We start from the raw sequence: 12,257 nt of genomic DNA, 5'->3' as shown, positions 1-12,257 counted from the left end.
GGTTGATTGCGAGCCAAGGGCACCATTGGAAAGAGGAGACTGAGCCGGACCAAAAAGCTGAAAGACGCTTTCTCAAAAAGTAACTCTAAGGCCAAAAAGCAAGGCCTTAGAGCCAAAAAAGCAAAGCACCAAAAGTTGAGTAGTATTTTATTAATAAAAGTAAAAAGAGAAAAGAAAAGCTTAAAAAGGCAAAGCAAAAGCATGAAGGTTTTTTGGCAAAAAGCACGGTCTCTGACAAGTATAAAAAGGATTGGACTTCTCTTGTAGTACCATGAACAAGATCATTGAAGATTGAAGGAGATCGTGGAGTATGTGTGGACATCATTATGATCATGAAGAGCTTCTTTTTCGCCATCAACACCTTCTCCAGCATGCTTTACAGATGTACGGTCAGCCCTAGACTTGTATGGGCATATGCATGGGCAATACGGACGCATGTATGGACATGTACGGAGCTGTATGGACAGAGATTTCAAAAACCCTAAAATTGCTCCAAAAACCCTAAAAACTGATTTTTGAATGTTTTTATCGCCCAAAAACCATTAAAATAGGTTTTATATCAGTTTTTCTTGAGAGAAAGAGCTTTTCCATGGTTTTCTTCACGGACAAGGCTATAGGAGTTGTGGATATTACTCATGGGATGAGCGAGTGTTTCTTGGACTTGGACATATAGCTTGGACATCGAGAACTTGGGCATAGAGCTTGAACATGGAACATGAAGCTTGGACATAAACATGGAACTTGGACATATAGGTTGGACATGAACATGGAACTTGGTTATGGAACTTGGACTTGGACTTGTACTTGGACTTGGATTTGGATTTGGATTCATTGGACTTGGATTCATTGGATTTGGATTTGGTACTAGCCCGATGAGAGATACTTGTGGGTCATCCCCGTGGTGCGCTCGACATCAAAGATCTTGTACATCGACATCGACATCGACTTGGATATCCTACATCGACATATCTGTCTGTTTTGTATTCATTGATTGTATTGATCCTGGCCAACGTGCTCGTGGATTGTTCCTGAATAAATTCCTGAAAGGGGGTGGGGCCTGTTCCCCGTGGTGTACTGTGCAAGATCCCCATTCCGGGTTCCCTTTTCTCTCTCCCCTCTCTCTCTTTATGTTTTTATCTCTTGGACACGTGGTTGAGTCTGTCAATGCACACCCTACTGGGCTTACACTCTCTCTCTCTCGAGACAGGGCAGGAGTCAGCTGACATTCACTCTCGCAGGACGCCAGGTGGAGGTGGTGACATCATATGTGTACCTAGGGGTTACCTTCTCTGCAGCAGCCACGCGCTTCACCATGGGTTCAGCAGCCAGAGCTAGATTAACACGGAGATATGCAGCATTGGCTATGCTAGAGAGATAGTGCCACCAGGCGCATTTTCAGGAGCCCCGGACGAAGGAGTGGCTATTTGACACATTAGTCACACCGGCACTGATGTATGGAGCAACGGTATGGGCGCCAGGCCTTGCTACCCATTGGTGGACACAGATAGAGAGACCACAGCATAGTCACAAGGGAACGGGAACGTTTTGGGGAACGGATGACTGTTTGGAACGGGAACGAAAAGCTTGAATAAAAGGGAACGGAATCGGGAACGCCACATCATTGCATAAATGTGTTTATAAATTTACTTTATATATCTGTAAATGCTTTGGAAAGAGGCATAGTAAAGAAAGAACCTCAAACCATCTCAGTAATGGCCATGATAATGCATAGATGTGTTCTACATGATACATAGTTCACTTATATTTCTTACATGGTCTGCGGTGCCATTTTGGAACGGGAACGGGAACGGCTATCTCTATGGAACGCGTTCCCCCGTTCCAAGAGCTTGGAACGACGTTCCCTTGTGACTATGGACCACAGGCCCTCATGATGGCACGCATGATACGCAACAAACCGTCAGTACCTCGTGACATTATCCGAGCACAGTTTGCTGCGCCTCCTATGATGGTAGAGGCCATATTCCATACTATATGCCTGCTAGAGAGATTCAGAGAGATGCCACAAGACAGATTGTCATACAGAGCTTTTGAGGCATCTAGACAGCTGGCTCAGGCAAGAGACAGAGGATCATGGTATGCATAGGTCACACATTGGTTCTCACAGCATGGCCTAGACATGGATCATCTACCACCATTCTAGTATGACAGGGATGCACCACATATCCATCTCTCTCATAGTGAGAGGAACAGAGTATTGAGACAGGACCTATGGCAGCTCTATACACGAGAGACATGCATATCGCCTACACAGCCTCTTCCATCAAAGATGCTGTACTACAGAGATCACTTCATGAGTATCACTGATGATGGATTTATAGAGAGGCCTAGATACATGGAGGGCTTTTTACCACACGGCTCCCGAGTAGCTATTGGTCGGCTTAGAGTCTCATCACATCGATTAGAGATCGAGACTGGCAGAGCAGCACGGATCCCCCGAGAGGAGAGGGTATGCAGATTGTGCAGAGAGGAGGTGGAGAGTGAGGAGCATTATGTATGCAGATGCAGAGCATATACAGCCATCAGAGAGAGAGATCCCATTTTATTCAGAGAGCCACATTCCCTACACCAGCTCTTTGAGGCACCAGACCTGGGGAGATTCATTCTAGACATACAGCGTCACAGAGAGACATCATTACAAGCTCATACAGCTCCAGAGAGGGGACGACAGACACAGATTACTACATTTTTTCAGAGATCCACCCCACTCCCAACCCCTACACAGCAGGGAATTACTCTCCAGAGAGCAGAGACACTCAGAGCCCGAAGGAGACAGAGGACACCTAGCTTTCGGACACCACGCCTATACCAGAGAGAGATGACAGAGATCAGAGCTCAGTTTCACAGAGAGGGTGTGGAGCAACTAGCTCGCTTCAAAGCAGACCCAAGCATGTTCTTCAGGGAGCTGTGGACACCCCCTTCATTGATGTATACCATTTTATACCCCCAGTATGGTACAAGATGGAGCTAGCTAGGTTGCATATCATGATTGTATACCCCATGCATATAGCTTTGCATTCTCCTAGTAGTAGAGCTCCATCCCCTCCCCCACTCATTGTACTTATTGCACACCCAGATTCAACTTTTTAGTTCAGTACTTTTTCATTTTGTTGGGATGACAGAGGATACCCCACACAGGTACACTGATTTGTCTCATAGGCCGAGTTCAGTCTTTTGGAAGACGTTAATAAAATCTCTCTCTCTCTCTCTCTCTCTCTCTCTCTCTCTTCACTATGGATATCTTCCACCCACACCTGCACACAGAGGGGTCTTACTGTGAACCTTGGGAAAACCAAGGTTATGGTCTTTCATACATCGAGACAGGGCAGGAGTCAGCTGACATTCACTCTCGCCGGATGCCAGGTGGAGGTGGTGACATCATACGTGTACCTAGGGGTTACCTTCTCTGCAGCAGCCACACGCTTTACCATGGGTTCAGCAGCCAGAGCTAGATTGACACGGGGATATGCAGCATTGGCTATGCTAGAGAGACAGTGCCACCAGGCGCATTTTCAGGAGCCCCAGACGAAGGGGTGGCTATTTGACACATTAGTCACACCGGCATTGATGTATGGAGCAGCAGTATGGGCGCCAGGCCTTGCTACCCATTGGTGGACACAGATAGAGAGACCACAGGCCCTCATGATGGCACGCATGATACGCAGCAAACCGTCAGTACCTCATGACATTATCCGAGCAGAGTTTGCTGCGCCTCCTATGATGGTAGAGGCCATATTTCAGACTATATGCCTGCTAGACAGATTCAGAGAGATGCCACAGGACAGATTATCACACAGAGCTTTTCAGGCATCTAGACAGTTGGCTGAGGCAGGAGACAGAGGATCATGGTATGCACAGGTCACACATTGGTTCTCACAGCATGGCCTAGACATGGATCATCTACCACCATTCCAGTATGACAGGGATGCACCACATATCCGTCTCTCTCATAGTGAGAGGAACAGAGTATTGAGACAGGATCTATGGCAGCTCTATACACGAGAGACATGGATATCGCCTACACAGCCTCTTCCACCGAAGATGCTATACTATAGAGATCACTTCATGAGTATCACTGATGATGGATTTATAGAGAGGCCTAGATACATGGAGGGCTTTTTACCACACAGCTCCCGAGTGGCTATTGGTCAGCTCAGAGTTTCATCACACCAATTGGAGATTGAGACTGGCAGAGCAGCACGGATCCCCCGAGAGGAGAGGGTATGCAGATTGTGCAGAGAGGAGGTGGAGAGTGAGGAGCATTATGTATGCAGATGCAGAGCATATACAGCCATCAGAGAGAGATATCCCATTTTATTCAGAGAGCCACATTCCCTACGCCAGATCTTTGAGACAGCAGACCAGCGCATACTGGGGAGATACATTCTAGACATACAGCGCCACAGAGAGACATTATTACAGGCTCAGACAGCTCCAGAGGGGGGGCGACAGACACAGATTACTACATTTTTTCAGAGATCCATACCCCTCCCAGTCCCTACACGGCAGGGAATTACTCTCCAGAGAGCAGAGACACTTAGAGCCCGCAGGAGACAGAGGACACCTGGCTTTCGGACACCACGCCTATACCAGAGAGAGATGACAGAGATCAGAGCTCAGTTTCACAGAGAAGGTGCGGAGCGATTGGCTCGCTTCAGAGCACACCCAGGCATATTCTTCAGGGAGCTGTGGACACCCCCTTCACTGATGTATACCATTTTATACCCCCAGTATGGTACAGGATGGAGCTAGCTAGGTTGCATATCATGATTGTATACTCCATGCATATAGCTTTGCATTCTCCTAGTAATAGAGCTCCATCCCCTGCACACCCAGATTCAGCTTTTTTATTCAGTACTTTTTCATTTTGTTGGGATGACAGAGGATACCCCATACAGGTACTCCGATTTGTCTCATAGGCTGAGTTCGGTCTTTTGGAAGACGTTAATAAAATCTTTCTTTCTTTCTTTCTTTCTACACTATGGATATCTTCCACCCACCATAGATTTCAGCTCTATTGTGTACACCATTTCCTATAGAGGGCCCATAGACACTGCAATTACTACTACAATAGGATCTACTCAAGGAAAAAAAGCAAAAAAAAACAAAACAAAACAAAACAAAAAAATGTTCAAAACATGAGTTTTTTTTTCTCAAAACTTCCCTGGCCAAGAGGTTTCAAGGTTTTTTAGACACGTTTTGTATGTTTCGAAATGACGAAATAGGTTTTTTTGTGACTATGAACACGCACCACCTCAACCAGCATCGCAACTCCACTCCACCTCTGCCCAACCTCGTAGCTTTGAGAACACCACCGCCTTCACTTCCACCCAGCCTTGTGGCTCTGAGACCACTTCCGCCGCCTCTCCACGTTGGCCCAAGAAACGCAACCCCGTCGGAGCTCCGCCCGCGGTTCTAAGACGCCTAGCTCCACCAAGTGGTCATTCAAAGGCTTCCTGGTGTGTCTTGTGCTTTTGAGGGAAAGAGAGAAGAAGTGGAACAACACACACCAACATCCTATTCACAAAGGTACATGTATTTTGGGGCTTTCTTTTGCTGCACTTTTTTTGACAAATTCAAAGCTTCTATGCTCCATATTTGAGAATTCTTGTTCATAAGGGGAGGATTTGTGAGATGGAAGCATCCATAGACACTCTTGTTATTGTGCATACCATCTAGGCACTCCTATTCATGTGCAACACTCCCAAGGTCTTGTGTTAACTCACTAGTATACATCATGTTTTTCGTATACTTTGATCGCACCTTTCATACCATCATATCCCGGTGCCTTGTGTGCACACTCCCGTACTTCTCTCCTTCTCTTACTTTCCCAAGAGCTCACATCAAGGGGGGCTTTCTTGTTCCTAGTACCCTCTCTAGCTTTGGGAAATCCCATACTGCGAGGATGTCGCAAAGAGAAAATACCAATGATCCTTCTGGGTTTGGTGGGTTCATGACAATTGAAGATCCGCTTAATGGTCCCAACTACTCACTATGGAGCTTCGTGATGAAGAGTCTACTAATAGCCAGGGGGCTATGGGAGATTGTCACAGGGCAAGAGCCTCATCTTGCAACACCAACTCCTAGCACCTCCTAGCACCAAGGGGGACTCAAACTATGGCACAAGTGGTGTCACGCATTCCAGCATTGCCGCCAACTCCTGGCACCTCCCAACACCAAGGGGGACTCAAACTATGGCACAAGTGGTGTCGGGCATTTCAACATTGCTTCCAAGACCCACTGAAGATCAAAGACAATGGGATGCCCGTGATGCTCAAGCAATGGCCGTGATTGCTCTTTCAGTCAAGCAATCCATTGTTTCTCACATTCGATCCTACAACTCCTGGAGACCATGTTTCAATCCTGTAATGAAGCACGAGTCATCTATCTAACGTGAGAGCTCGACAACTTGACCATCAACAAAGTGATTCCAGTTTGTTGTTTCATATAGTATGTCCTATACAAATGTTCCCTACCTATGCTGTCTCTAGCCTCAGCACCAGAAATGGTGACCAAATTTGACTTAGGATCCTTGTAAACATGCAACCACCAAGCTTCACAGCATTGTGATAGATGACCATGCAGATTAAACACAAAATGTACTAAGACTGTGGCTTGGATCCCTGGGATGAATGTCACTTGTACTAGGGATTTGTCTTTGATCCCCATGTTAAAAGAGCCAGCATATCACATGGATACATATGCTTCCTTTCTTTGTCATTACTTCCTTCCCCAACCCAGACTAGTCTGCATTTCTGTATCCATGCTTCACACGCATGCTCCAACACTGCATCAACCCAAACTAGTATGCATTTCCTCCCTTCAAAAACTCAGGTTAGCCTGCATTTCTATGCATGCATGCGGCAACTGCCTGCTCCATCTCCAGATTAGTATGCATTTCCTTCCCATCACTCCCAGGGCCACAGATTCCGTGGCTTTGACCCAATCAAACAGACACATGCATTACTGATTCTACCTTGAATTTGAACCTCTGGCATAATTGATTTCAGCGCTCCAATCATATTGCAAGAACAATCAATCAAAAAGATTCTCCAATCACATTGCAAGAAAATGAGAAGTACAGGATGGACATATAAAAGATAGGTTTTGTCTTCCACAAAATCTGTGGCTAAGGGAATGATGGGAGGGAATCCACACAGACTTCCCATCTTCGTCGCTGAATGGGCTCAGCCTCCCAGCTCACCAGTTCTAGATGGGAACTAAGACCATAGGTAGATTCCCTACTCCTTCGGCAGCCCAAATAAGAACCGAATCCGTAGGTGGATTTCCTACTCCTTCATCAACCCAGACCAGTGTGCATTTACCAACCCAGACTAATCTGCAATTCTTTGCATGCATGCTGCAAATGCATGATCCGACTTTGTGTTGAGAGAGACTCGTATGCCCTTCACCAACACAAACTGGTTTGCATTCTTTCCTTCAAAGCAGGCATTCTCCTACACAGCGTTGTCGGGCCAGACTAGTATGCGTTTCCTCCTCTTCAGCAACCTAGACCACTCTGCATTCATGCTACAAGCTAGTGTATGCTCCAACTCTCAGTTGACCCAAGATCTTTGCACATTCTCAAAAGATATACAAGTATACCCTTCATGATGGAAGGGGCACACATGGCTGGGGTGAAAGGGTTACCTGGAAGAGATGACCACATCAAGTCTCCGGGTGCTGCAATGGGCAGCCAAGAAAGAGCCACGTGGAGGGTTGCAGGAGAGGCTGCAACGACGAGAGTCAACGTTTCTGAGGGAACACAAGAGCCTTTGACCCATATCCAGCAACATGGCAGCCTCTGATTGGGCGCCTCTTGGCTGCTGATGTTCCACCATAAAGGCCACGTTGGGACTACCAATGAGGGGGGCCTTCCATGGCATCGTCCACAGCAATTGCAAAACCAATCATCTCTCTCCCTCGCTCCTGGCCCCTTAGATAAAGATCCCAAGAAGACGTATGTGTGTGTTCTGTTGATTCACGTCATGTGTTGCTTGTGGAGGCGGGAAATGTGGTTAATAAAGTACACTACACCCACTCCATTACCAAGAACTGGAAAAACACAGTTAAAATTATGGTTGGAGCTTCTTTTTTTGGAGGATGTCATCTATTCTATCTATATTATATAAAGGATCTCCTATAACATTTTTTTTAATTAATTCTATAGAATATGCCCTTTTTAATACGAAGGGCCCCAAGGCTGCCATGTGTAAAGGATGTCATCTATATTATATAAAGGATCTCTATTTATATAAGAGTTTCACAAAGGTGCCATCATGTGGCAAGAATTTGGACGACATGGCGAGAATTTGGACGTTCGAGAAGAGGAGGAGGAGGTTGGGGTAGAATTTGAATTTGGATGTTTGAGGAGATGTGCGAAGCACGGGTCAACCCACTAGTATTTATAAAAGCTCCCCCTTCACTCCAGTAGGTAGAATGCGCAGGTAACGAGCGGGCAACTATGCTTGTGGATTCTCGTATTTTTTTATGATTCATTCGCAGTGTTACTATGTGAAATAAGATAGCTTTATGGGACGACATAAGACTGCAACAAGAGAAATTTATTCCAATTACTTGTCAACACAGGAACAAGAATTGCATTAAAAGTATACTTAATAGAATTTTGAGTGCAATTTTCAAGAACAAGGCAGATGTAGAAGACACCTCTTACACCATCCTTGCACAACATGTTAATCAATGTCAGTCCTTGATGAAGTCAATACAATAATACTTCTTTAGTGTATATATGTGTTATTGACATTTTTTTTTTACATACACAAGGTATGGCATAATTCTTGCTAAATTTTATAATCATTGGGGAACGTGTCCTTCCCCCGTTCAGAGAAAACGCTTTTAGTGTTGAAAGTGGAGGGAGTTAATCATTTTTAATATTCTTGAAGTTTTCAATGTCAAACTTGCTGCTTTACGATGCCTTTTACTGCTCCATACTTCATTCTTGTAATCTCAAATTTGCAATACAGAGTGGGGAAATATAAAACTTTTTAAAAACTAACCTTTTCTTTGTTTGCATAGACAAAAAGCATATGTATTGCCAAAGCATCCCACCACAAACTAAGCTTGTAGAGATGGCAGTACAAATGATGAAGCATGCCTCAGAGCAGGTGTAAATGAGAAAAAAGTGTGCTTATTATATTTACTCGAAGAAACTCATGCTTGTAATATCTTTACCCCAATCAATACATTGATGCCACGTGGATTAGCTTATCTCATCAGCACCAACTCTACCAAATATAACCCGTAGGGCATCCTATGTTTATATCACATAGTCTACACGTACTTAGAGTAAGCCCTTGCCATTGGAGATGCCACCATTCATACCATCCATGTCTCTTGGCCTCTCTTGGTGAAAAAAAAAACCTAGATCCATTGACTTGGTGTTAAAATAAAGGCTCACTCTCTTATAACCAACAAAAAAAGGAGCCTCTATCTTCTTTTTCCTTCTCCTTTTACTCTCTTGTTTTTTTTTTGTTTTCCTCTCTCTTCTTTTCTTTCTTTTCACTTCTTGCTTTTTCTTCTTCCTCTAGCTTCTTTCCTTCTTGTGCTTTTTTTCGCCCCTTCTTCCTTTTGCTCTTCTTTCACCATTGTTCTTCTTCCTTCTCTCTTTCTTTTCTGCTTCTCTTCTAGTTCTCTTTCTTGCTCTCTGCATCTTCTTCCTCTAGCTTCTTTCCTTCTTGTGCTTTTTTTCGCCCCTTCTTCCTTTTGCTCTTCTTTCACCATTGTTCTTCTTCCTTCTCTCTTTCTTTTCTGCTTCTCTTCTAGTTCTCTTTCTTGCTCTCTGCATCTTCTTCCTTTTTTTGCTCTCTCTCTCTCTCTCTCTCTCTCTCTCTCTCTCTCTCTCTCTCTCTCTCTCTCTCTCTCTCTCTCTCTCTCTCTGAGTCTCCAAGAGAAGCTCGAGGCCCTCAAGACGACAATGAAGGCACTAATCAAGGAGAACAAGAAGACATCCGATTCCAACCTCAATGAGGTGGAGAACAAACTACACCTGCACATCATGGCCCTCGAAGCACGGGTCACGGACCTTGAAAAAGAGAACACAACACTCAAGGAGGAGTTGAGTGCATTGAAAGTGGAACTGGTAGCCGTTAAGAACACCGAGAAGGAAGAAGGGGAGATCAATGACAACACTCTCACGGCCATCAAAGAAGAGATCTCCAAGGAGATCACAAAGGACATGGAGGGAAAACTCGAAGCCAAGCAGTCAGGATGGGTTGAGGTGGTGAAGAAGAACATCAATAAAGAAGTGAGGGAGAAGACTCAAAGGGAAGAACACCAAATCATTCACACCAGCATTAAGGAGGAGAAGATGAGGCATGCCCGCCGCCTCAACATTTGAGTCACAGGTATAGCCGAGACACCCGACTCCACTCTCGAGAAAGATGGACAGCTTCTATGCATGAAGGTCGGCTACAGGGGAAGAGGACCCTCTCCCCTTCACCAAAGCATGGAGATCTAGGAAAGACTCAACACGCAAGCGAGCCCTCATCCTACAGTTTGCAGGAGAGATGAGAGGGTCACCGTCATGAGGAAGAGGGTGATTCTACGAGGATTACATGGAAATCCCATCTATTTGGATGACGACCTTACAAGGATGCAGATAGAACACAGGAAAACATGCATGCCGAGAGTCCTACAAGCCCGAAAAGAGGGCAAGAGAGCATTCTATCGCAATGGCTGTGTCATCATCGATGGCAGGGCCACCGATTAGCGCCAGGCGGCCTATGGGACATCGGCTATGGAGGATCCAGATTCACAGATACACATAGCACTTTGGAACTGCAATGGAGCACTTTGGACACATCCTGGGAGGATCGAGGAGGTCATGGAGGGACGTGACATCATACTACTTACAGAGATGCACCAGAGCCCAGAGAGGGGGCTACCCAAAGTAGAGGCTATTAGTGGGAGTTTACATATAGGGGGACCACACGGCAGAGCACATCAAGAGGATCTGGAGGTATAGCGATACTCTTCAAGAGAGAGCTACAGGAGCGCCTATACAGGCGGCAGCACGTGACTTCTCTCCTAGAGGATCGAGATATGCCATGACAGTACAGGATGAGAGTAGAGGCGAGGAGGAGGACACAGGGCCATTGGGAGAGCTACAGGAGCGCCTACTACAGGCGGCAGCACGTGACTTCTCTCCTAGAGGATCGAGATATGCCATGACAACAGAGGATGAGAGTAGAGGCAAGGAGGAGGACACAGGGCCATTGGGAGAGTCACCATATGCAGCCCTTTTAGATGAGATCATACACTACTCCAACCTAGGGGAAGTCCTCCTTATGGGGGACTCTCTTACGCTTAACTCAACATTGTGATTGCTAAGTTTCATATTTATTATTCAAGTTTATTTCAACTTCAAATGCAAATTAATCTTTTCATCATCTAGAATTATTTACTTAAACAAGATTATTAAAATTGTTACTAGTCATTCGTATTTATATTTGTGTTTAAACTTTTGATGTATTGAAAAATCAAATTTATCTATTCTTCATTTACAATCACACACCCTCTCAAATAGCTTCTTAACTCAAGGTTAGTATTTCCTATTCATATCTCCATAATCAATTTATCTTTTATAATTTTAAGCTTCTCATGAATTTTGTTTAACAACTCACGTCTCTTTCGAGTATCAAAATTCTTTTTGACAGATAATTTCAATGACACCACAACGATCGAGGTATGTATATATTCACTTCCTTTCGTAAAACTTATTCCAAAATAAATAAAAAACTTTCTATAATATTTTTACAACCTAAGAACCTAATTAATAAGCCATAGATTCAACATTAAGACATATTCAAGTTCAGTAACTTAAATAAAATTTCAAGATAGAGAAAATTTGTGTCGGAATTTAAGTTTCAGAGGGAATTGGCCACTCTACTTCAAACTTCTATTCTGATGGAAGTGATGTATGGAATTAATCTGGTGGTATGGGACATCAGATTGGTTTTATATACTTACTCCAGACACATTTATGTCTTCTATCTTTTACCATCCTATGTGTGTATATGCAACGTGCCTATGTGGTATGGGACACTTAGACTCGTCTTACATACATTCATTTGATTGGCTCATTGCATATACATTATATGTATATCTAGTCTTCCACACCAATCATGAAGCTATCCTCTCATGCATTTATGCAACTGTATATCGGGGACGCTTGTATATAATAGCATGCATGTAGGCCTCCACTGTTTGTTTCAGTTGGT

General features: G+C 44.5%; 1 protein-coding gene across 3 annotated transcripts in view; it reads right to left on the bottom strand.

Moving 5' to 3' along the window:
- DPD1 (Polynucleotidyl transferase, ribonuclease H-like superfamily protein) overlaps window positions 1-8,122 on the bottom strand; it is an 89,936-nt gene extending 81,814 nt beyond the window's left edge. For all 3 annotated transcript variants that reach the window (XM_086773604.1, XM_086773611.1, XM_086773605.1), the window contains exon 1: window positions 7,669-8,122. In XM_086773604.1, coding sequence (XP_086629730.1) covers window positions 7,669-7,904 — 236 coding nt within the window. In that variant the 5' untranslated portion in view covers window positions 7,905-8,122. The remainder of the gene's footprint in view (window positions 1-7,668) is intronic.
- Between the last annotated feature and the right edge of the window lie 4,135 nt (window positions 8,123-12,257).

Source organism: Cibotium barometz, chromosome 3 (assembly GCF_041138505.1).
Source record: "Cibotium barometz isolate CiBa-2024 chromosome 3, ASM4113850v1, whole genome shotgun sequence".
Taxonomy (NCBI): domain Eukaryota; kingdom Viridiplantae; phylum Streptophyta; class Polypodiopsida; order Cyatheales; family Cibotiaceae; genus Cibotium; species Cibotium barometz.
This window is presented reverse-complemented; position numbering and strand designations above follow the sequence as displayed.